Genomic DNA, 26,394 nt, shown 5'->3' on the forward strand with positions numbered 1-26,394 from the left:
GGCAGGGCCAAACCTGTACTTTTAAAGGAAGGAAGTGTTTTTTAAAATGCTTTTTCCTAAATCTTGATCAGTGATTATATAAACATGTTCACATTACCTTGAGAATATTTACAGAACATGGAATTGTATGGAATATTAAAACCAAGTAAATCAGAGTCAAGTTAGGGGGTTGTAGAGTATTGAAATGATTTTTGATAAAGATATTCCAAAGCACCAAAAAGTGTAAACAATGGTTAAGTTGGTAACAGCCATTTTTCTGACAGTGGTGTTTGTAGTAGACGACCTTCCTTTGAAAGTCTACATTGACAGTATCTGCAAAGACTAAAAACAGATAACAATATAATCCTAATGTTTATTTATCAAATTTCATTAGTGGAGTCTTTGACCGGCTTTTAAAGTAACGGCAGTTCATTCTTCTACTGGCATACATGGCAAAACGTAAGTACAGAAATCTTTTTCAAGATTTTTAAATGGGGCAACATTGTCAGCATTTGGTACATGAATATAATACATCTATTGAATATCTTCATGAAAATTTGAAGGTAATTAGTATAGCTTGAAATGTCATTTTAGAATGTTATACACAAAAAGGGCCTTACCAAGTACAGAAAAGTGGCATTTTTCTGTGTTTAGAGTACAATTTACAACACAACTGGTTTATATAACAATAAGTAAATTATACTTCAGGCTCCAGAGTATGTGAGGCATAAAATCTGATTAAAGTTTCATATGACAAAAACCCCAATTGTTTTTTTTAATAAATGGCTTATTCTCAGATTCAGTCTAATCATCCAAGAAAAAGTAGTTTCCACTCTTCTTTTGTTCTACATCCTAAAAAATAAAATAGAGAGCAACAAAAATTAACACTGTTCTCCAATATGTAGAGGTAGACTTTCAGTCAGTGTGCTTGGTAGTGTTTATCAGTGTATACTGGGACCACTAAAAGGCAAGATTACTATTACTGCTACCCATTTCTCTATACCTCCCTTGGTTCACTTTAAGCAAAGCCCTTTTGCATAAAATGCCTTATTTACACACATAAAATATTGCTATATAAAATACCGTTCCCAGGAAAACTTAAATTTCATTTTCATAATTTTAACTTCAAGCTCCTGGTACAAAAGGTCCATACTGTAAGTTTGAGAACTGCCTATTAAACAAAACAAAACATTTCCCTAGTACTGTTTTATCGACTGATTAAGGAACGATCCATCTACCTATTTGTCTAGTTGCTCCTTTATTAGGGTTAAGATATGACAGATGGTTGGGCAGAAAGAACTGAACTAGAAATTTCTAAAAACAAAAACTTCACAATACTTGAGAAGAAATTCTTAAGAAAATACTAAGCTGTACATAGGAAGTGTTCTAGAATTTAGATCCTCATATCTGCTTCATGTTTTTCAAAACTGACAAAGTTCTTCACTTTTGAGTCAAATTTTGTCATTTCGTTATCCTAGCCAGTGAGAAGTCATTTATAAACAATACACACAGTGAAGGCTAAAGGCATCCAGCATCGTGTTGGGTGCTTGAGAATACATGTGTATGATCTTGAGAATACATGTGTATGATCTAAACCACCAAGAACTCGTGGTTTAGCTGCAAAGCTAGCCGAGTTCAAAATCTAAATCCAGTAAATGCTACAAGTATGGTGTATCGTCTAAAGTTTCTAAAGTATTAAGTACAATGGCCAGAGAACCACGACATGTAAATAGCATTTTAAGGAGGAGTTGCATAGAAATGGTTTTTTAGAAAAAAAATTGTGGGTTTCTTTGAGCAACCAAGAGATTATTGCCATCTAAAAACAAATTGCACAGGCTACATCAAGTGTAGGGTGCAAAATTCTTTACCACAAAGAAAGAAAAACTAAATTAATATTTTTCCATTGTTTAGAATTTTATGCTCATTGAAGGAACTTGTTTGGACTTTTAAAATATACATTTTAATCATGTTGCTCTTGTGTATGCACAAAAAAAATACATGAGAAATTGATTAATGTAGTCAAGAATATTTTTCAATGGCAAACTACCATAATTTTTCTGAAGGCATTTAAAATGGCAATTAACACAGGTGGTACAACAGTAGGCATGGGCCAGAGACGACATGAGCAGCTCCGCTGGCTCAGGCAGCAATGGCAGCTATACCACAACTGCCTGTAAGACTTAGGTATGCCATCAGATACTAACATGTGAAAAGCCTGACTCCTGAAATTGAGGAAATACAGATTCTAATGAAACAGCCTTCCAACTAAAACATGCTTTACAATTACTTACACTGAGGAATAAATGATTTAATTAGGATAGTTTTTCTACATACCTTAATAGAATTGAGTTTGTTTATCCTTGGCCTGTAGTTGTTTGGATCTCTTCTGAATGTAATTTCAAGCTGAGATAAAAATTTATTCATGCCAGCCAAAAGGGTTTGAGGACTAGAAGAAAAACAGGATCAACTGTGATTAAATTTTACCTCTCAAATTTAGCTGTTTTTCTGGATAAAGACTATTAATAACTTTAGTTCTCTCTAATTCCCCAATCATAAGTCATCTGGATAGTAGTATAATCACAGCATATTTTGCTCAAGAATTTCTGTGTGGACTGTAGTTTTGCTATAATCTGTGCAAAGCAACACAGTTTAACGTTTCTGGTCTGGAAAAAGAAACATTTAAGAAGAAAGTACTACTTTACAAAAACAAAAAAGATCATTAGGAAATTACAGAATTTCAAATTAAAATTTTCAGGGGAGAAGAGAATTTAACAGAAAAGATAATATTTATGTTAAAAATTAGGCAGTAAAGGGAATATGCATAACAATAGTTTAGTAATTTTTAAAATTTCTATGCTTTATTTATCTTAAATCTTGCTAAATCACACCATACATGTGGAATACATATTTTATAAATACAAAAGGGGATCATTATTTGAGTAAGTAAGCTTCATATGGCCTAAGAAATTGCCCTAACAAATATGTAATTCTCAGTAATTGATATACAAATTTAAAATGAAAAAGGAATTCTGGAAAGCTCAGTAAAGTACTTTTATTAATACTTCAAGTAACTCCATTCCTCCACAATACCAGAAAACATGTTTGAATCACATGAAATTCTGTTTTTAAAGATTAAAAATGGCTGCATTTAGTAAATTCATATGGTTCAACTTAATGTAAGGTTTAACACTGAAAGTGTAAGAAATTTCTCAAAAATTGATTTAAATGTTAGGCTTCTTTATATTATAAATGCTTTCAATCAAACTAGTAAGGGAAAAAATGATAGGAAAAAAAGGGAAAAGGTAAGATCATTCATTTTAACTGCAGTGTAGATCAATACCAGACATTTGGGGTCTACTGTAGTCAATGTAAGTAGATCTTATTTTTTCTGTCATATATTAACATCTATGGTTTTCAAGGTCATTGCAAATCCCAAATCCTACTGTGTTTTGGAAGTTCAAATAATGCAGACAGAAGTTAACCTAAAAGAAAATCTGAGGAGCCCTAGCCAGGAAGTTTAGTTGGTTAGAGCGTCGTCCCAGTAATGCCAAGGTTGCAGGTTCAATCCCTGGTCAGGGCACATACAAGAATCAACCAACGAATGCATAAATAAGTAGAACAATGAATAGATGTTTCTCTCCTTCCTCTCTCTAAAATTAAAAAAAAAAAAAAAAAAAAAAAGGTGAGAGGCCTAAAACCCTCTATGCTTATATCCCTGGGCCTGGAGCTCTATACTATAGTCTGAAAACTACTATTCTACTGGGTCCCATCCAGCAGTCCACGTGAATAATCTTGTAAGTCACAGAATAATTCCTAGAATTTCTGGTTCTTAAAAATTAAAATGGTATAAGTAATGTTTATTAGCTGATTGGAAAAATTTTAATAATTTTCTAATTGTCATAAGTAATAATTAGGTTGAATATTCTAGAAAGTAGTTTTACCTGTTTGCAACTGTGTTCTTAGAAGGAACACCATCAAAAACAATGACTCGATCTGCTAGATAGGTGGCCATGATGAAGTCGTGTTCCACAACAAAGGCTGTCTTCTTAGCATGGAGTATGAAACTGAAACAGGATTTTGAAACCTCTTAGTTTCCTATCATCAAATATTCAAATGCTGTGTTAGGCACAGTTGTATGCCAGTGCAAATAACCAAAAGTAATATTCTTGTGAACAGGTCATTACCGTTTGACAACTCGAGCTGCCATCAATCTTTGCTCAGAATCCAAATATGCAGATGGTTCATCAATTAAATAGACATCAGCAGGTTTGCCCAAACAAAGAGCTAAAGCTACTCGCTGTAGTTCACCACCTGATAGTGTCTGCACCTATTTGGAGAAGAAGCTTAGCAGACCATGTAGAGACTGCCAGTTTAAAATAATAAAATAACAAAAAAATCAGAATACCTCTTGATCAATGATGTTTTCAATTTGCAGAGGCTTCATTACATCAGTCACAAATTGTGGATGAGTGTAAGCATCTCGTATCTTTTCATGTAGTAACTGTCGAACACTTCCCTGTTTTTAACGAAAAAAATATTGACAGTTTATTTCATTATAGTATACTCTGAGTCATAAAGTTCCATAGCAAAAGTACATCAGTTTGCGAACAACAGTTATCACCTGCGAATAGGAATAATTTTCAAGGTCAGTTTGGGTATTAAGTAACTTGACATAATTAGGAAGATAACATTGATAATGACAATCTTAGGATGCCTACTGCTTATTATTTGAGGAAAGGTCTGAATTTGAGAACTTAAAGGTAAGCTTATAGAAAGTGTCAATGATAAAACTTTTTATTGCAAACTAAGTCATCTCAAATAGATGAGTGGTGAGTACAGATAAAAAGTTCATTACACCACCAGCAAAAGCTAAAGATTAACTTCATAGTTTCAAGGTTCACCCATATTTTAACAATGTATCAGTATTTTGTTTCTTTTTATGGCTGAGTACTGTTAACATACAATTTTATGGGTATACAGTGTTTATCCATTCATCAATTGGACATCTGGGCTGTTTCCCACATTTTGGGTATTATAAATAATGTGTTTGTGTGCAAATTTTGTGTTGAGATAGTTTTCACTTCTCTTGAGTGGAAATGCTGGTTAATAAGCAACTATGTTTAACTGTCTGAGGAACAGCCAGGCTGTTTTTCTAAGCCGCTGCACCATTATACATTCCCACCAGCAATGTGTAAAGTTCCATATCTGTATATCTCACCAACACTATTCTTCTTAATTCAAGTCATCCCAGTAGGTGTGACATAGTATCGCCACTGTGGTTTAGATTTCCATTTCACTAAAAGGTCAAGATGTTACTGAACATCTATGTATCTTCTTTGGGAAAATGTCTACTCAAATCCTTTCCCCAATTTTAGATTGAGTTTTAAGAATTCTTTATATGGTCTGGATATGAGTACCTTATTAGATACATGATTTGCAAACAGTTTATCCCACCCTGAGGATGGCCTTTTCACTTTCTTGATGGGTGTTATTTGCAGCACAAAACACAGGTTTTAAAAGGTTTGTTTTGAAAAAAGATGCCTATCAGATTTTAAAAGCATTTTCCTAGTAGCGGGAATGAGTTTTTAGCCACTTTTTGATAAAACTACAGAAACTAGCTTGGATAAAAATTTTGAAACAGTAAAAGATTCTATAGGTATATATAAAAACTTTTACTTAATAACCAAATAGCAGAGTAACTCACAGTTGATTTGGGACTGATTTTCTGTGGCTTATAACTGACGTTTAGAACTGGTACTTCTCCTGCAAAACAATGCAAATAAATAAGACACTGAAAACTGCACAGGTCTTTCAAGTTTACTATGTGCAGCAGAGTAAAAGGACTCAAGATTAGAGCACTACCTCCTTCATCAGGCTTTAGTCTTCCAGCAAGCATTCTGATAAATGTCGTTTTACCAGTACCTGGCAATACAACACATAACAAATTGACTTAAAAGATGCTTCACAATTATAGTAAATTACCATGTCTTATTGGGTTTTCACTGAGAAATTCGTTTTAAAGATATACACAACACTACTGAATTCTGAAAGGTCACGCAAATTCTGAAAGGTCACGCAAATACTTAAACTTGCATGATTCACCTTTTAGGTATCCTTTTAAACTCAGAAGGAATACAAACTAGTTAAAGCTTATAATGACCATTTTAATAAATGGTAGGCCTGTAAATATAAGATTTGAACTACTTTTTAATATAACTAAAATGTTAATGCACACAATTTATTAAAATAGTACTGTCATGATCCATACCATATTATAAAGTCCTTTTACATGAAATACTTAAATTAACTGCAACCCACTTCAATATTCCTCCATTAACTACAAGCTGATCTATTGCAACAATCCTCATAAAAATGTTTTCCTCTATACTTTTGTAAACTGTAAATATACTTTTAAATTCATGAAAGGAACACCAGATTATTTGGTACTCAAATTCATCTTCTAATTATATTTATGATGGCAACCTAATGTTAAAAAATACTGGTAATACAACTATTTACAAAGGTAGACCAGTTTGAATTTAAAATAGGAAAAGCTCTCAAAGAAAGAGTGCAAGGAAGTCCCAGAAGACGACTCCCACATGACCAGCACTTCCTTACTGGTGAGCATCCCGTGTGAGTAAATGCCCTATCAGTTTACACACAGAAAACCCAGATTTAAAAAAAAAATCTTATTTTTACTTAAAGGTTATGAAACAAATATGAAATTGATCGAATGACACTGAGATTAAGTCATACAATGTCACAAAATGTGTACTACACAGAGAAATGTATGGATTCAATCCAACTTCCAGACCTTTACCTGAGTCAACGTTTTCTATTTAAACGTCGTATCGGGTAGTTAAATCTAAGTTACTAAGTAAACAGAACAGACGTTGAAATATCACAAAATTAGAAAAGCTTACCATTTTCCCCCAACATCACCATGATTTCAGAGTCTGTAAACTCTCCAGCTACAATTGCTAGCTCAAACTCGCCCATCTTTTTCCTCATTCCAGGATATTTATACATACACATCTTTTTAACTTCTTCTTCATTTGCTGTCTCAGCCACTTTAAAAACAAGGGATGCATCTCTGAATCTCAAATTTTCTGTTGGAACGTAGCCATCCAAAAAAATGTTTATTCCTGTTGAGAAGTCATTGAGAATAGATTAATTAGTAAAGATCAATTAAAGACTAAACTTTTTCTAAAGCAAGAAACTATTATTACAGGCTCTCTTGGGAGCTTTCTAAGCTGGAGATTTGTGATATAATATAGTAACAACATGTTTTATGCATCTAATGCAAGTTTAAGTAATTCATGCATGTATATACATGCCTAGGTACACACACATACAAAACACATCTTTTCATTATGATGTGATTTTTCTAAGATTTTTTTCCCCATCAGGTTGAATGCAGAAGTATATGGTACCACTTATGCTAGTTTTTAAGTCACAAACTGCAAGTATTCTCTAAAAATGACTACTAAAAGTGGAGTATTTTCATAGATTGACATAAAACAAAGTAGTTCAAGGAATTTTTTTTAAATAAGAATTTAAATTATGAGTATTTATTTTCCATGAATTATATTCATACATTGAAGTTAATGGTTTGCTGCATTTCCCCCCAATTATTTTTGCAGGTTTTAAGAAATTTATAATAATGAACTTCATTTGACATTTTTTTGGCTTCACTATACAAAGTTAAAACACCATTACCTAAAGTTTTAAAAACTATTAACATTATACATGAGAATCCGTCCATATTAATGTTGTTAAGATCCATAATGGCAGACACACAGAAATGAAAAAGTGGATTTTTCAAGAAACAAGGAAAAAAGATCTGTTTTCAGTGTTTCCGATATATACACATAAGGGAAGTAGAAGATAGTAGCTGAAGTTTTGGAAGGTCTTTAAAGAAAAGTCTACGAATGTTATACATTTCATTTGGAACTGAGAACCACATTAGAGGCCTGTATGCTCTAACTAAAACTAAGTGTTCATTATATTTGCTGACAGAAAAAATGAGTAGATCTATTTATTCTGGCAAAAAACGGCCTTAAAAAAATCCTCAAACTATTTAAAAACTATGTGAGCTTAAAAATTTAAAATAAAAAATAAAAACATAAACTTGAAGGAAACTTAAGTGACCACTTAGTCCAAGTGCACAATTTATCAGGTAAGAAAATGAAGACTCGGAGAAATAAGGGACTTGGAGCAAAGCATTAATAAATTGGCCTCTACACCCCCCCTCTTGCAATGCCTGACTTCTCGCCTTCACAGTTCCAAGGCAGCTTTTGCATGTGCTGCACTGTTTTCAACACAGTGAAGAAAAGCAGAAAGGTTAAGTTGTTTGTTACTGGAATTGTGTTTTTAACAGAGAAGGCACATTAAAAACCTCAGCAGGAACTATGCCTTCAATAGCACAGCCTTTACACATAGCATTTATAACCACAATTATGGAGTGATTGCCAGGTGTCCTCTTCATTATCAAAACGATTCGAGAACCATCACTACTATATGGTTTAGAGTAGGTGCTCAAAAAATCCTGGCTAATTGAGGCAAATAAGACATAAATAATATGCATCTATCTCAAAGTACAAGAAGATATGTGACAGCAAATTCTCCCTCACATCTTAAACTATTTATGTACCAGTACTTTTTATACTTTAAAAGCTACTGCAGCCTTTTTTATGTAAGATGTATAATGCAATTTAAATTTCTTTTTCAAAGTGTCTTAGGCAACTCAAAAATTATCACTTACAGAATATGGTATTTTTTTCAAGATATGAACTAAGTTAGTCCTTTTAGGTGTTTTAGATTGTCAACTTAAAGTAGCACAACCAAAGAGAAGAAATGAAAAGGAAAGAGTGCGAGGAAATGACAAGGAAAAATGCATAGCAGGTCGAGGGCACACCGCTACTATTTCAGGAGCCTCTTAGTGACAGGCTACTTTTTACTTTTGTCTACCTTAGGTAGGGAAGTCCCTCTTTCCTAAAAGTAGAAGGAATATATAAAAATATACTTACTAAACTATTTTATTAGACTTTAGTAAGTTACTAAATTGTACTATATAATACTAACCTATCTTATTAAGACTTCTAGGCAGTCTTAACTTCTATAAACTTAGGATAGACAACAGATGAATTTGAAATAAGATAAGCACTAAATTTATTTTAAGAGTTTTACTATTGGTATTGGTCTGTTATAGATCAAGTTGAAGATGTTAAATAAGACAATGATTCTACAGAAGCCAAACTATAAAACAAACTTAATATAGCAAATAAACAATAAAATGGATAGAACATTTCTACCTACCCAAACAAAAAGTTCTGCAAAAAATAGGTTTTATGTAACTGATGACTATAACCATACATATAGATTTATTTTCTGTAGAGTGATTAAATTCCATGAGACCAAAGTTTTATAATATATAAATAATATTAGAACATGTAACTACTTAATATCAACAATGACACATTTTATAAGCATTAGAGGAAAAGGGGATACAGCATTGCGAAAACAGTTTTGCAAGTTACCTTCTCTTACACTAAAAGGCATAGTGACAACCCCGTAAGCGCTTGGTACACCATATAAACAGCAGATGAAGTCAGAGAGATAATCTAATACACTTAGATCATGCTCCACCACAATGATATATCTGAAAATTAATACAAATTTAAAATGTAACATATAAAATTAAAATTGTATTTAATTAGTACTACATAATTTTTTATCATATTATAAATTTTAGGAAAATAGATCAGAAGCAGTATTTTCATTAAATAAGACTATCAGTGTTCATATATCAAATTGGTACCTTAAACTAAAAGAAAAAAAGTTAACATGAAACAGTTTATGAATAGAAAAAATGTTTTACTAATAAAGAACATTTTTAAACTTGACAAAGCAGAAACAATAGATTTAAATCAGGTGTCACCTAAACTGTTTATGTCATTCAGCTTACACATTAAACCCTACCTGTCCCATGCTAGCTGCAGAAGGGATGCAGAGAATGACGACAGCACCCTTAACCTAGGGATTTCCAATGTATCTGGGAAAGCCCAATCTCCTCTTCCTCAGGTTCCTAGACACAGTTCTCAGTTCCCAATGAAAAAATAACATCCTTAGACTTTAAGACAGCGGTTCTCAACCTGTGGGTCGCGACCTTGGCGGGGTTGCCTAAAGCCATCGGAAAATACATAATGCATATCAGGTATTTACATTCCGAAACATAACTGTAGCAAAATTACAGTTATGAAGTAGCCACCAAAATTATTTTTTGGTTTGGGGTCACCGCAACATGAGGAACTGTATTGCGGGGTCACGGCATTAGAAAGGTTGAGAACCACTGCTTTAAGACCCTCTCAAAGTTAAGCTACTATAGTATTTTTACTTCTTTTCTATAGGACACTAAAAAATGGATCTTTCATTACTTTCTAAAAATAATCCACTTTTCCATTTGTGTGGGTCTCAGGGATTTTCTATCTCCAAAAAGGTCTCCTGCCTAAATCCTCACCAGTTGAAGTCCTTCCTACAGTCTCAAATCCTAACTTCTATAGGATCTCTCTTCTGATAGTCAATTCAATTTTCCTTCCCTCATTCTTGAATCTTCGTCACTCTAATCCAGGGGTCCCCAAACTACGGCCCGTGGGCCGCATGCAGCCCCCGAGGCCATTTATCCGGCCCCCACCGCACTTCCAGAAGGGGCACCTCTTTCATTGGTGGTCAGTGAGAGGAGCATAGTTCTCATTGAAATACTGGTCAGTTTGTTGATTTAAATTTACTTGTTCTTTATTTTAAATATTGTATTTGTTCCCGTTTTGTTTTTTTTACTTTAAAATAAGATATGTGCAGTGTGCATAGGGATTTGCTCAGTTTTTTTTTTTTTATAGTCCAGCCCTCCAACGGTCTGAGGGACAGTGAACTGGCCCCCTGTGTAAAAAGTTTGGGGACCCCTGCTCTAATCCAACACCTGAATTTTGTGAATACCCCACCCCTACAACTTGGCTCCAAACAACCTGAAGCCAGACTGTAATCTCTATCTCCATGATCTTTAGTTTTGTGCTATGCACCAACAGATATTCAAGGAACTTGTGGAAGGAGATGAGGAATTTGGACTTATGTTAACTTGCAATGAGGAAAACAGTGTCCAGTAGTTTCCCGATTATGGAAATGTTTGATCACTATGTTGTCCCATTTGGTAGCAAGTAACCACATGGAATGTGGAGCACTTAGAATGTGACTACTTTGACTTAAGGAAATTAATTTTTAATTTCAATTAAAATAAAAATAGCAATATATGGCTAGAAGCTACAGCATAGTTCTAGAATAAAAGAATGAGAGGAAAAAATATCTTTGCAAGAAGCTTAGTCTGGCAAGAACCAGAATTTTTAAAAGGAAGCTATCACAGTAATCCAGGAGTCAGGCAGGTAAAGTAGGAAGGAAAGGAAAATGGGGGCCAGGTTAATATGAAAAGTACTAGTGAGCCAGTACACATCCTGCCTTGTGTTCCTGTTTGGTAACATTCCATTATCTGGAATAATCCTCTTTTACCACTAAAATCTTCAAGGGCCAATATAAGGCAGCATAATACTACCTAGTAGCTTTTACTTTACTTTGAAAGGAAAAAACAAAAACAGGTCAAACCTCCTGCTTTCCTTACTTTTAAATGGAACTTATGCAAACGTCCAAAATGTAAAAAATTTTAGGAGAGCCACTCTATTTTCTGAGGGTTTGAGAAGGAACAGAAATCTGCAGCATAATGAGAAATTTAAGCTGTGAAAATTTATACCCTACAATTAATTTTAGTTTTCCTGTTGGTTTTTAATCTTACTGAAAATAGTCTTAGAGGTTGAATCTCTTGCATTATTTTTCCTTTCTCCAACCCATCCTCTCTTTCTTAGTGTTTATCCAAGGATATGATCTCCAAATCTTTATAAAGCATTTAAGACTGAACATTTTGTCCTGACATCAGTTGGAATTTCAGGCTGCAGACGTAATTCTTCTAACTTTTTATCAATTTACACTAAAGAGAGATTATCTATACCTGAGATCTAGCACATCTGTGAAAACATCTAACTCAATCCTTTACTTTGTCAATCTAATTGTTTTGATACGTTATCCTATTAAGGTTGCTGTCCTCTCATAGGACCATAATGACTTGCCTTTTTATAAACTGAGATACATATCAATGTCACTTGGTTGTAAATCACTATTCTTTTCACTCTCCTTTTTATTACAGTTAAAACGTAACTTGGTATTTTAAAAAGATTAGGTGCAAAGGTAGACTGGATATCTTTCTTGCAGCATTTCAATATAATAAAGGGTATAAAATATTTTATGAAAAGGAACTAGAGTATAGAACTAAAGAACTAGGTATTCTTTTCTTTAACAGACTGAGAAGTCCTTAATACTACATTTTATACTCTTGTATTCCCCCAAAATCCTATCATAATGCCCAGGCCTATGAACAAAGTAAAATTACAGCTAATATTTGGGCCAACTAAGATTCTTTCTTTGTTGCTTATAGTCTAAAGATTCTAATTAGGAATATTACTGTGAGGCTTAAATGAGATAATGAATTAATAAATTCTGCAAATTGGCCCTGGCCGGGTAGCTCAGTTGGTTAGAGCATCGTCCCAGTACACCAAGGCTGTGGGTTTGATCCCCAGTCAGGGCACATTCAGGAATCAACCAATGAGTGTATAAATAAATAGAACAACAAAAATAAATCAAACAAACAAACTGATGTCTCACTCTAAAAATCACTAAATTAAAACAACAAAAATGCCTTTGCAAACTACAAAAAACATTGGGATTACCTAACAGAGATTATTAAGAATTCTCTTGTGCTTTGTTCGACCCTGAATAACTGGAATATCTTGGTGTTCCATATGTTCTAAATTTTGTGTGTTTGATTAACATACCCATTTGAGGATTTGGTAAAAGCTAAGGATCTGCTTCCCAGAAACCCACTGATATATACCAGAATTTGCAGATCACTTCAGAGTATTCACAGTTCCCTGGAAACAGGCATGGTAGTTAATCTTGCACTAAGAACCTATGTTTTAGACACAGGAAGGTAAATTCAAGCAGTAGCTCCAAATGACCAAGATGGAAACATCACTTGTATATGACACTAGCCCCAGTGTTTAATCTTTAGAAATCTGTAAAATCGCCCAAATGGAATAACACAGGCATATACCAAATCTATACTCACCTATCTGGATTTATTAGAGACCGGATAGTAATAGCAGCCTTTAAACGCTGCTTGACATCTAAGTAACTAGAAGGTTCATCAAACATGAAACTGAAAGAGAAAAGCAAATATAACTTGAAAGACAAATATAATTCTCCATTGCACATTATTTTAAAGTACTGTAATATAGCTTGCATTTGAACAACAACAAAAACCACCTTACCCTAATGGGGTCCACCCTATAATGGTGAAAACTTCTGTATGCTGCCATTATGAAAAGCAGGGCTGTGTATTGAGTGTGGGACACTCCCAGATCAGGCTAATTTATAAATTGCTACCTGCTTATGAAAAATATTCTGGTATAGAGCAAAGTCATTCAGAGTTTTTCTCTTAACTAGCTAAAGTCAGTTTCATTAAAGCACATGGTCTCTGGGAGAGCAGCGTACAGAACTCCGGGTGTTGTGCAGAAGAGCAAGCGTGCTGACACCAGAGCAGAACCGCGGCTCTAATCCGCGGAGGACGGGAGCGGCGTCTGGGAAAAGGGAGCCCTGGCACGGGAAGGGAACCGCCCTTTCCTTCCCACATGGCAGCCGTCCCCAGTTCGTGTGACCTGAAAGACCTCATGTTCCACTGGAGGGATCTGAAAAATTTGCTGGCTTTGTTGGAGAGCTTAAAGCCTTAAAAAAGATTCCTCTAATGTACAAACAGTTTAAATAATAAACAACTGCTTTACATTAAAAAGCTCTGAACTGCATGGGTTGTAAAGGACTCCTCTAAATCACCGAGCTTCTCCCCTGCAGGAAGAACAGGGAGAATGGGCAGTGGCTGCTTAACTGCTTCAACACCTGACCTCGGAATTAAATCTCAGACCCTATCTGTGTTCCTTCCTCTCAACACCACTGCTTTCTTAGCAGTGTTCCAAATAAAACCTCCACAGTAAGGATCACAATCTAGAAAAGGTGTAAAGTAACCTACATATCAGCTTTCTGTATGCAAACGACAGCACAAGCAAATCTCTGCAACTCTCCTCCTGAAAGGTCTTCCACATTTCGTTCTTTTAGATGGGTTAAATCTACAAAGAACATAGAAGCATTGTGTTTAACGTTAAAAGTTTCCTTTTACCTCTGCTAAGCAGAATGTACCCTGCAGGTCATTCTGGGTTTGAATATTTCAGTTGAAAATTGTGCAACATCAAAAGTAAGAACCACAACTACCAGAGATTTCAGTAATCCATATAAAGACATTTAATTTATGAGTTAAGTTTAGGGCCTATTAAACCTCATACAAAATAAGCACTTACCAAGCTGTTGACATACAATTGCTTGTGTCTTTGTTTCATCCTTTCGGTCCAAAATAGACCCCACTGTCCCCTGTCATAATATACCAAAAATAGTTATCACTGATGTCCTCCAATATTAAAATTGAACTTGAAACATCCACTGATAGTATAAAGCATAAATTCCTCCTGAAAGCAACTGACCTTTGCAGCCTTGGGAATCTGGTCTACATATTGAGGTTTGATAATAGCTTTTAGGTCATCTTCTAGAATCTTGGTAAAGTAATTTTGCAATTCAGATCCACGGAAGTAAGTCAGAATTTCTTGCCAATCAGGTGGATCCTGGCAATACACATATAATGACCTGAATTTAATTTAATAATACAATTACCAAGAGGATGGCTATTATACAAAATAGAACACATGTCCAAACAATACTACTGGCTTCCAACTTAAAATTAAGGATTTAGTTTCAAATCAAGCCATACCAACTCATAACAGTTTAATGAAGATCAGAATAATCAGTTAGTAGCATCAACAGATTTTAATTAAAAATTAAGGAGTTTCATTTGTATGTAGTTTCTCAGCATTATACCACAAATAATTTTGAAAATAACTTCAAATATCACATACAGGGGTTCTTGGGTTATGACAGTCTAGACATACAATGTCTCAAGTTTATGACACTCCCATAAAAACTTAAAATAATTGAGACGAGTGTTTCGGCTTACCCCGTTAGCATGCACTCCTGTACTACATGAGTGAACTAGTTTAGCTACACACGGTGGAAGAGCACGCAGTAGCGCGGCATAGGAGTGGGGGAGTTGGTGTCCCCCAGCACGCCTACGTACGCCATTGTGGACTGTTAAAAGCATGAGTGTTCCATTTGTGTTAAGCTAGAGTGTTTCGACTTACACCAAAATTCAGGTTATGTCACTGTCATAGGAATGAGACTGCGTCGTAACCCAAGGACCCCTGTATACTCTCCTTCAAAGCCTCAAAAAACCCACCCAAGATACTCATCTTGACCAGGTGGTAGGTAATACATACATCGTACTTTCCAAGATTTGGCTTTTGCTTTCCTGCTAAAATTTTTAAAGCAGTTGACTTTCCAATACCATTAGTTCCAACTAATCCTAAAACTTCTCCTGGACGAGGGATAGGTAACCTGTCAAAAATATACAGAAACAATAAAACTCAGGTAGAAAAAGCTACATGACATCTGAATGATCTATTTAATACATTTGCACTCCATACACACCCATTAAGCTAAGAGATCTATGCCACATATTATTGGCTATTAAAAGAAAACCCAGCCAAGAGTAACTGTTAATAGTTAGACATGCATCTATGACAATATTACTCCAAGTTTTATTTATTCCATTTTCATTCAAAGTCCATTCTAAAGTAACAATTCTCCTTTACATATAAGACCCAGTTTTAATGTATAACAAAAATGCTTTAGCAAAAAATGTCACAGCAGGTGCAAGTTCACACTGTTTTGATTTTTTTTCTGCCTGCCATTTACTTACAAGGAGAAAAGTGCCACATCAACCAGAAACAATTCCACTTCATTCTCCCTGCTGCAAGAGGCTCCTTAATGCTGGCAGGTTGAGAAACACCTTTTTATTAGTTAAACCTAGACTTCCAGATTCAAAATATTCATGTTCAGCAGATTAAAAACTTCAAAGGACTCCTGTGATTTAACAATAATATCCCAAAATTCAGAGTAATATTCTCTGTAGATCATGAGATTAATGGATCAAGTCAAAGATAAATTTCTTTACAAGTCATTTTGGGAATAAGGGTATTATTAACAACAGTGAGTCTCAACCCCAGTTAAATGTTAGAATCATGTGGGAGCTTTTACAACTTACTGAGGTCCAGACTCTCCATCCAGAGATATGATGTGATTCAGTTGGGCTAAAATCTGGTCATTAGTAGTTTTAAAAAGGTTCCCAGGTAATTCTAATGTTAGAATACATGACTGAGATATACATATGATTCTGCATGATGTTACAATATTGCATTTCTCCTTAGTGCATGGGTAATATAATTTTTTCCCCAAGTTTTGCATTTCTCTGAAAATTCTAAATGCATTTTACTTTTCTTTTTTTTTTAAATTTTTTATTATTTTTTAAAATTCATTTTTAGAGAGGAGAGAGAGAGGGAGAGAGAGAGACAGAGAGAGAAGGGGGGAGGAGCTGGAAGCATCAACTCCCATATGTGCCTTGACCAGGCAAGCCCAGGGTTTCGAACCGGCGACCTCAGCACTTCCAGGTCGATGCTTTATCCACTGCGCCACCACAGGTCAGGACTGCATTTTACTTTTGACTGAAGAAGAATGTTGACTTGAAAATATACCTGTGAAGTTTGAAGGCATTGGCACAATATCGATGTGTTGTTTCTTTTTCCAAGTTGCTTGGTAAATTGACAATTGATAAGGCGCCAAAGGGGCATTTCTGTTAAAGAATTAAATTTGTGTTAATTTTTAGAAGTATACATGACTAAAATGGAGAGATTAAGACTTTTTTATAAGAAATCTTACAAATGTGGGAGTTGTGCAAAGATATAAAATAGTTTTCATTTTCTTTTTTTTTTTAATTTTTTTTTTAATTTATTTATTTTAGAGAGGAGAGAGAGAGACAGAGAGAGAGAGAAGAGGGGGAGGAGCTGGAAGCATCAACTCCCATATGTGCCTTGACCAGGCAAGCCCAGGGTTTCAAACCGGCGACCTCAGCATTTCCAGGTCGACGCTTTATCCACTGCGCCACCACAGGTCAGGCCTCATTTTCTTATAGATTTAAAAAAATAAGTTATGCTCCTTAAAGGTAAGAATCATATCACTAGTTTTGTATTACCCTTAGTGATGCTGTAATCTTAAAGTATTTAATATGCATTTAATACTTATTGTAAAATCTTATAGAACTTGGAGGTCCTATTTGATAGGTATTTTTATTTATTATTATTAAGTGAGAGGTGGGGAGGCAGAGACAGACTCCTACATGTGTCCTGACAAGATCCACCCTGCAAGGCCCCTATCAGATGATGCTCTGCCCATCTGGGGCCACTGCTCTGTTGCTTGGGAACCAAGCTATTTTAGACCCTGAGGCAAGGCCACGGAGCCATCCTCAGCACCAAGGGCCAACTTTGCTTGAACCATTTAAGCCATGGCTGAGAGAGGGGAAGAGGGGAAGGAAGGGAGGAGGGGAAGGAAGGGAGGAGGGGAAGGAAGGGAGGAGGGGAAGGAAGAGAAGAGGGGAAGGAGGGAAAGAGGGGAAAGAGGGGTAGACAAGCAGATGGTTGCTTCTCCCGTGTGCTCTGAGAATCGAACCCAGGACTTCCACATGCCAGCCGATGCTCTACTGCTGAACCAACTGGCCAGAGCCCCCTATTTTTATTTTTTACATTATTAGATAAGGCTGAGAGGTAAGATAAAACGTGACTGCATCTTCAGTCCATGAAAGATCCCTTCCTACCTTGTAAAGTCCTTTAAGGTCATGAATTGTACTCTTTTTGGGTCTGTTTATGTCTTAACAACAGCTAGCATGACATATGGATAAAGCAAGGACTGTCTTTCTATTGTGATTTTTAACCATCTTATATAAAGAAAATCCTTCATATTCCAACCAAGTAAATTCAGATGAAAAACAAGCTTATTCATAGAAAAGCTTACTCAAGTAACAGTTGACTATCAATCAGGTAAATGTCCACAGAAGATCGGCAAGAACCGGAGTGTCATTTAAGACTGGTAACATGGCTAGAAAGTCCAGATAAGTTAAAAAAGGTACATCCCAAAGAGCATCACCTCACATTTGAGATCTGTTTAGTAGAACTGTTCAGTGTGCTCAGGGAACAATTTAAAAGTCTCTGAATATAAGAATTTCTGTGAATTTCCATTTTATGTTACAAGAACACAGCTATCGTTAATTTAAAAAAAAAACCCACCCAAACTCGTTTCCTAACAAAGTAATTACTACCCTCTAACCCCGCTGCTCTAACCAAAAAGATTAATTCTTTACATGAGACATTTATTCTGCCAACAAAGTTACCTTCATCTATAAAATCTCTTTATTCCATCAATGTACATAAAATGCTTAGGCTGCAAGTAATTTAGACTTCTCTAAATCTACAAGGAAAAAAATATCCATACTGTTCATATATGAGGTGTGTTATAAGTATCTTAATGTTCAGGGCGTATACACTACCCCACTGCCATACAGACTTATCACATTAGTATCTTTTCAGCCACTAAAGTGCACACCTCAAACTTTGAAACTTCATTTTTCTATAGCAATGAAGAAAGAAAAGTTATTCTTTTTTTCATAGAATTAAAAATATATTGTTTCAAATCAGATTTCCAGCACCCAGAATTCTGGCATATAAGAGATTAGTAAATTACTGGCTGGAAGAAACATGTCCTGCTTATATTTTCAAAATAAGGGAAAATGCTTTCAGGTAGCAAAATATTTCTGGATACTTAAACTAAGGATTCAAAAACCAATGCAAAATACACATAAGCCTTAGTAGAATAAACGATGGGGTGGCACCCATACTTTGTGGTAAAGGTCCTTTCTTTTTTTTTAAGTGAGGCAGGCTCCTGCATGTGACCTGACTGGGATCCACTCGGTAAGCCCTTCTGGGCAAATGTTTGAATCAGTCAAGCTATCCTTAGTGCCTGAGGCCAATGCTCAGACCAACTGAGCCATGCTCAGCACCCAGGACCAATACTCGAACCAATCAAGCCACTGGCTGCAGGAGGGGAAGAGGGAGAGAAGGGAGAGAAGCAGATGGGCGCTTCTCCTGTGTGCTCTGACGGGAATCAAACCCGGACGTCCATATGCTGGGCCAACATTCTAATCACTGAGCCACCTGTCAGGGTGTAAAGGTCCTTTCTAACATATACAATCTACAAATAAAAATATCTAAAATAAGAAGTTCATAAACTGGCTTCTATGAATTTAAGTTTGAAACTCAACATTCTTAAGTCAAAAACCCTAATCAAACTATTCAATGTAACAAAAACTAATTCGGTATTTTGGAAAATTGCACTATTGGAATACAGTCAACAATAGAATAACATATAATACAGCAAAAACAAGCATTTAAAGATTTTATTAAACTGAAAAATTTTGGCTACTTGTATGTGCGCTTCTATTTAAAAGGTATAAATTCAAAATTAAACAGAGACTTGAAAAAAATGTATGCCACATAACTTGTATTTTTTGTTTTCCTATTTCCAATAAGTTCTGGTGACAACATTGCTGGAGAATGCCCTTCTCATAAAAAGGGTGGGAAGAAAAATTTAATTTTACAAAATTGAGTGTGGTGAGTGTGTAATGTTTAAACAAAACGTTGGCTTAATTAAAAAAAGCAACAATATTAAATTATTACTATAAGTACAATTTTCTTAAATCTATATTCTTTACTCACTGCTTTGTATTTTGCCTCTTTAATTTCATTTTTAGGTTATAAATCTGATCCAGTAAGTAAAGTATCACTTACCTTAATACAAATACCACAACCAATACAAAGAGTTTCAGAAATCCATGCTATTTTGCTCTGGGGTGTAACCTCAATGCACAATTTTCCTGGCAAAGGAAAAGATACTCTTATCAGGCATGTGGGAGATGACTCTAATAAGTTTATTTTGTTTAATATACTACTGGGGAAGAAAACATGCTCATACAATTGTGGCAGATCCTTAAAGTTTTGTTTTTAAGCTGACTTACCTAAATATTTTAATTCATAAAATATACCTTGAAAATGGTAATGTATACTAGAGAAAAAAATATGTCAGTTAAATCAGTAAAGTTCTCAAAAAGGTATGTAGTCATCTAATATACAGAAAAATTAAACTTAAAATTAAACAGATATTAAAACTATGAAATTTCTGAATAGCATGGTAGACTTTAATAGGTGTTATCTAAAGTCTTTTTCAGGAGTAAGTCTATACCTCATTAGTACATTTAAAATTACAATTACTTTAATATAGTTCTGAAAGAATACCAACAATTCATCAATTCTGAATTGCTATAAATTTACTCTTGAAAATATGACAAAATTTCAGGAACAGTTATTCTTACTAAGCTCTTAAAAGAGAGATTAACATCAAATACAAACATATTGGATTTTGTAGAACAGTAAGAATCTCAGTAACTTAAACTCGGGTTTGTTTCATATTCAATAAATTTAAAAAATATATTTATATTAATATAGTATCCTTTAATAAAAAAAAAAAACAATCACATGCTCATAAAATAATAAAAAAATTCTGTCTTCTTTTTAGATACCAAAGAAACTAGCAGCTAAAGTCTAGAGATTCAACAATCTATTTATTTTTAAATCTTTTATCTTTAAATGATCCAAAGAACAGCTTACCCATTCGAACCACAGGGCAACTCTTTTTGCACTCCTGCCGACATTTCTTCGGTTTACATTTGTCATGGTTCACAATAGAAATTCTAGTTAATTTATCTGCCATAATTCTAGGTAGGCGTATCCAGCTCTTCTATTAAAGAAAAATTAACAATATGTAATTAGAAAATTAATCAATGTAATTAAGAAATAAGCCTGTCATAAAAGTTAAATAGGACAAACATTATCACTATAGTCAGATACAATTATCTGGAACTAGTAAAAGACTAGTATAAATAATAAAATAATTTAATAAAGTTGGAAAACAAATACATACCGTTACATATATACCATTAATCAAAAAATTTATATAAAGAAACAAAAAACACCATCTTAAATAGTCACCAAAAAAGAAAGAATCCAAGAATCAAGGTAAGACAAACAAATGTGAGGCAACTTCAAACAAACCAATGAAAAACAGAAAAGATTCCAACAAACAGAATGACAAGTCTGTTTTTACAATAGAGAATAGTTACAGCTAGAGATTTCAACCTTCCCTGAATTTATACATTTAATCCGATCTCAAGGAGGAAAATGTCAACCAAACAAACCAAATTTACAACTGTTATGCCTAAATAAAATTAGTCAACAGCCAGGAAAGCCAAAAAGACCAAGGGAACTGGGGAACCTCCACGTGGCAGACAAGACACAACTCCAGGCCTCAGCACTCAGTATTGACACCAGTGCCGGAGTATGAACAGTAAAATCTGACAGGACAACTAAGACACACGCAACTATAATGACTCTATCGATGAAAATGGCCATCACTAAGGTTCTTAATATCATGTTGGTAAGTAGCAAAAGTAAAAAGTGCATTTCTCTGGGAATCTGCAGTACGCACCGATGAATTTTACGCAAACAAGCACTGAAATGAAAAGGAAACCAAGTAACCCAGTATAGACTGTGCTAACTTTTAAGGGTTTATAAGCCTTGACATTTAACAGTGCCATCAATTACATAGCTAAAGTCAAAAGGAACTTGACATTCTTTTACAATGTTGGACTTACTGACAGACTGAAATTAGATGTACTTTTCTTAGGATGGTGGTTAAAGTAGTAAGTCCAAAAAGTGCCTTAATACTCTTTTCCAATATGTAACGAAAGAACCTCAAGCCAAAAGACTACCCACTGACAAAGACATTCTGTTGGGTTTTTCTACCATGACTGATCCTGAGTCGTCGTCTTTTTGACAGACTGTTTCCCCTTGTAGACCTCTCAAGTACCTTGCTCGCAAAAATTAGGGGATCAGGGAAGATACTCCAGTACTTTCAGCCTTTTGTATAGTGCATTTTCACCAATGAAATAAAAGTTGGTTTTGCATCTCATTTGCATAATTGAACTTTCTTTGATTTGTTGTTTGCTTTTCTGATTTGCTATTCTTGTTTAATAAAAAAAAACCAAGTGCTTATTTTTTTTATCGCTTCATATTTTTTGAAATATCCCCTCATTTTTGTGAGCAGTGTATTTCTCACACAGCACAGTATCATTTGATTTGGAGGGGGATAAGAGATCTTGCCCCTCAGTTTTACTTCCAGACTATTACTTTCTCTCCCTTCTCAAAAAAAATCAGCTTTTGCCTCTCAGATCATCCAACTGCTTTGTCATTTACTGACTATCAGATCACCGGCTCCCACTCTTTGAGGATTTCAGGCCTTAACTAACTTTCACCTTCTTTTACAACTCCTGTCATAATTCTTGATTCAGTATGTTCATAGATGAGTATTTTAATAGCCTGTCCTCTCAGTTGATTAACCTCTCTCCTAAAATGATCTTGATTTCACCCTACTTCAGCCACTCATTCCTTTGGTCAAACCCTTGACCTCGTCACTATCAATAACTGCAATCCTTCCACAGCCTCCATTACAAACACCTGGTTCACCAACCACCATTCTTATCTTTTCAGCTCATCCCTCTCATACACAGCAATCCAAACCTTTGAATTTCCCTATTTCTCAGACCTACTGCTTCTTGAGTTTTACCACATTTCCATTTTCCCTCAAACCTCTATAACTTCATTTACCTCTGCACCTAGCTAAAATTTCACTGTCATTTATACCCTTAACTACAATCCTAGTTAAATGCAATTCTTTTATCTGCACATATATAGCTGAAAATAGAGAAATAAAACAAAGCCATGCTGACTAGCTAGTGTCACCTCAAGTGAACCCTCTCCCAACCAAGTCACACTATACCTGTTTCCAAAGATAAATCCATTTGCACACAAAGACATCCACTAAGAAGAATGTCCCAACAATTCTCCCTCCTGCCTGTCATCAATTCTTTCTACTGATTTATTCTATCAGCACTTGAACTCTATTATCTGACTCCACTTTCCCTCATTGCTTTATTTCTTCTTTCTTTTATAGCAAGACTAGTCAGTTTTTTCGAATGTCTATTTTCTCTGGATCCATTCCAAACTTTAGTGAGTATCATTCCATTTAAACAGCTTGTTTTACGCCATTACTCTAACAGCTTCCCAAAAGATCTCTTTGCTTTTACTCTTACCTACTTCTATTACAACCCTTGACAGTTCATCCTCAATACGGGAGCCAGATTCATCCTTGTAATGTGCAAGCCAATTCATGTCACTCCTCTACTTAAAACCTGCAATGGCTTCCCTACTCATTCTGAATAAAAGCCAAAGTCCTTAAAATAACCAGCGTGGCACTGATCACCCACTGTTAACATTCTGAGCTCGTTGTCGCCAACTACTTTAGCTGCTCATTTTGTTCTTCACATTATTCCTTGCCGTTCTTAGTGCACGCCAGGCACGTTCTTGCTTCCTAGTCTGGCATTTTCTCTTCCCTCTGCCTGTAATATTCTCCTGGTAAATTACATGGCTCACTCCAAGTCTTAAATGTTTATTTCTCAGTGAAGCTTCCTTCTCTAAACTACCAAAAATATACCCAACTGACATTCTGTCCCTTCTTCCTGCTTTTCTTCTTAGTACTACTATACAAGTTTATATGTATTTCACATATATGTATATATAATATATATACATATTTATTGTGTGTATATGCATTTAAATATTCTCTCTCTACACACACAGACAATATTTTCCCCTCAAGTCGAATGTACTCTATCATAAGGGCAGAGATTTTTGTCCATTTGTTCAAATCAGTGGCTAGACCAGTGATAAACATAGAAGCTGAAGCATGTGAATGAAAAAATAAATATGTACAGTAAATAATTTTCCTACAGGTTGTAACAACTTAAGAAATCTTTCAAGTTACGAATATTTCATAGTAATGGTTATCTACTAATGAATGTTCTGGGGGGAAAAAATCACCGAAAAGGAGACTAAATATTTATGTAATACACACAATTATGTTAATTAGTAGGTTCACTTTACCCCTTTAAAATGTTGAAAAACTGGCTTGGATCTCATAAAGATTATAAGAGGGAGAAATCAAATGACTTTTGAATTGGGAAAAGACTTTGAAATTACTTCAGAAAGCTATCATTCTGGAAGTGACAACTGAAGATTGCTTAGTTAGCGTGGGTACCATACAAATTACGTGGCGAATGAGTGTATTCTCTAGGGTCGTGATGGCGAACCTTTTTATAAAAACCACCCACTTTTGCAGTGCTGGTCAAGGTTTTTATAAAAAGGTTTGCCATCATGGCTCTAGGGAATACATCTTTTATCATGAAATTGCTTAAATTAAACTTTATATCTGCCAAACTACTATAATGTTTCATCTCATATTTCATCCATTCAAAAAACCAAGTGACTATAATAATTACTATAAATAAATAAACATACCAAAGACAGTAATAAGCTGATTTACATTTTAAAAAGTGATACATTATTTCTGGGAACAAAGAAGGATTGGAAAATATTTCAGATCTGGAGAAACTGTGTTTTAAATAGGTACTCAAACAATGACCCTCGCTGTTACTCTTCCAGCTGGGAGGAAAAAGTGCAGCATATATGAAAAGCATTTGCAGTGCAAGACCAAAATTACTACAGAACTGTGTGAGAGTCATTTAAAGGTTGCTGTTACCAAATGATACTTAATATCACATGAAATATTCTAACCTATGATTATTGTAGATTATTAGTATTATCAAACACATAAGATGGGAGTGGTACCACTCTGATTTTCGAGTCTTAAGATGAAGACATTTAGAAGGGACATTAAATTGACACTGCTTCCTTCACCCCTTCCCGCTCCCCAGCAATTACATTAAATGTTCTTCTGGAAATTTTTTTTAATAGGGGAAAACAAGGTTTTTAACTGAAATAAAAGAAACCCTTTCGGTTCAAATACAGGTGAAGCGCTCTTGGTTAACACTGACAAAGCATTATTGTTCAGTACCTGGTAAAGAATGAATATTCTCAGAATATGGGAGAAATGTACTGAAGATCACAACACAAATGCCACTATCATTAATGCCTAGTTAGCAGTCCGGTGGAAGAGAGAATACCCCCCCCCCCCAACACTTTTGACAGTTCTCATTTTTATCGACTTAACGATGAGAAAGAGAAAATGGGCTTATACACTTTAAAGGAGGTGGAAACCGGGCACTGACCATCGTGACTACAATGTATGAATCACTGAAAGGAAAATAAGGGCATTCTGAGTTAGGACACCACCCTTGATCTCCAGGAGTTGAAGACATAACTAAGGGGAAGCGGGAATGGTCACCAAGAGGAAAAGTGCCGAATGCTATAAAAGCGTATCAAAAAAGCTAAAGGCGTTCAACCGGGAGATTAGCTAGTATAAGCCCAGCTGCAGCTGAGGTACACCTAGCAGAGGTAGAAGGTTGCTCTATGAGAAAAGTAGAGCGACGTCTGACCATCGTTTCTATAAAGGCTGTTAGTGGTCGAGGAATCAACTTCATGAAGGCGGCAAGATGCCATGACTCATTCCATAGTCGCCAAACGGTGTAAGAAAAGGCCATCATCAAATACGAATATGTGAAAATATACCCAATCTTACTGTGCCGGGGAAAGGTTAGGGTAACAGAGGAGTGCTGTAAATTCTGAAGGGGTCTTCCTCTCCAGAAGATGCAGCTCTAGGGGAAGAGCGGGGTAAAGGAGAACCGGACGCGGTGGAGGCTGGGTCGTCGCGATGGCATCTGGTTCCATTCTCGTAGCCTCTGCCGGGGGTGGCAGGCAACAAGGGCCGGGCACCAGATCAGCTGGAGCGGAAGCACGACGCGCCAGGCCGTCGCCGGCACTCCCAGCTGTCCCATCCTACCCATGCCGGCTGCCACGCGCCGCTGCCGTGCCCATCGCCGTCAGTCGAGGCCTAATCAAGGGTTTTCGTAGAACGCCCCTACGATCTTTAGATCATGGAGGATCGCAGCTAAAGGCTAACCCTCCGGACTGTTTACGTACCTGGAGAAAACGATCCCCTTGCGGAGGGGAGCGCAGAGACTAAGCAGCTTTTGCCGTCACTTCCCAGCAACACAACGTGTTCCTGCGGCCTCCGGCCAAAATGGCGGTACCCAGCCACTGCCTCGCGCATGCCATAGTGACGTCGTGCGCTCACGTGACAGGGAGCGCCGGG

At 35.6% G+C, this 26,394-nt stretch overlaps 1 protein-coding gene across 1 annotated transcript; it reads right to left on the reverse strand.

Moving 5' to 3' along the window:
• Positions 1–332: 332 nt before the first annotated feature.
• On the reverse strand, positions 333–26,355 carry ABCE1 (ATP binding cassette subfamily E member 1). Its single transcript, XM_066232659.1, has 18 exons — positions 26,223–26,355; positions 20,838–20,967; positions 19,962–20,047; positions 16,821–16,918; positions 15,507–15,624; positions 14,661–14,798; positions 14,481–14,550; positions 14,156–14,252; positions 13,202–13,291; positions 9,519–9,640; positions 6,903–7,124; positions 5,842–5,901; positions 5,684–5,742; positions 4,385–4,495; positions 4,164–4,306; positions 3,921–4,043; positions 2,314–2,425; positions 333–831 (listed from the first exon to the last, which is right to left on the reverse strand). The coding sequence occupies exons 2-18, from the start codon at positions 20,938–20,940 to the stop codon at positions 784–786; spliced, it is 1,800 nt and encodes a 599-aa protein (XP_066088756.1). The 5' UTR covers positions 20,941–20,967; positions 26,223–26,355; the 3' UTR covers positions 333–783.
• Positions 26,356–26,394: the final 39 nt, after the last annotated feature.

This window comes from Saccopteryx bilineata, chromosome 1 (assembly GCF_036850765.1).
Source record: "Saccopteryx bilineata isolate mSacBil1 chromosome 1, mSacBil1_pri_phased_curated, whole genome shotgun sequence".
Classification (NCBI taxonomy): Eukaryota; Metazoa; Chordata; class Mammalia; order Chiroptera; family Emballonuridae; genus Saccopteryx; species Saccopteryx bilineata.

Excerpts from the sequence above, each read along its gene's own strand:
- ABCE1 (XM_066232659.1), bottom strand. The coding sequence starts at position 20,940 with ATGGCAGATAAATTAACTAGAATTTCTATTGTGAACCATGACAAATGT. Across the intron at positions 14,799-15,506 it reads CAAATCTTGGAAAGTACGAT|GATCCACCTGATTGGCAAGA; the intron begins GTATGTATTACC and ends GTGTATTGCCAG. Across the intron at positions 4,307-4,384 it reads AAAACATCATTGATCAAGAG|GTGCAGACACTATCAGGTGG; the intron begins GTATTCTGATTT and ends TTCTCCAAATAG.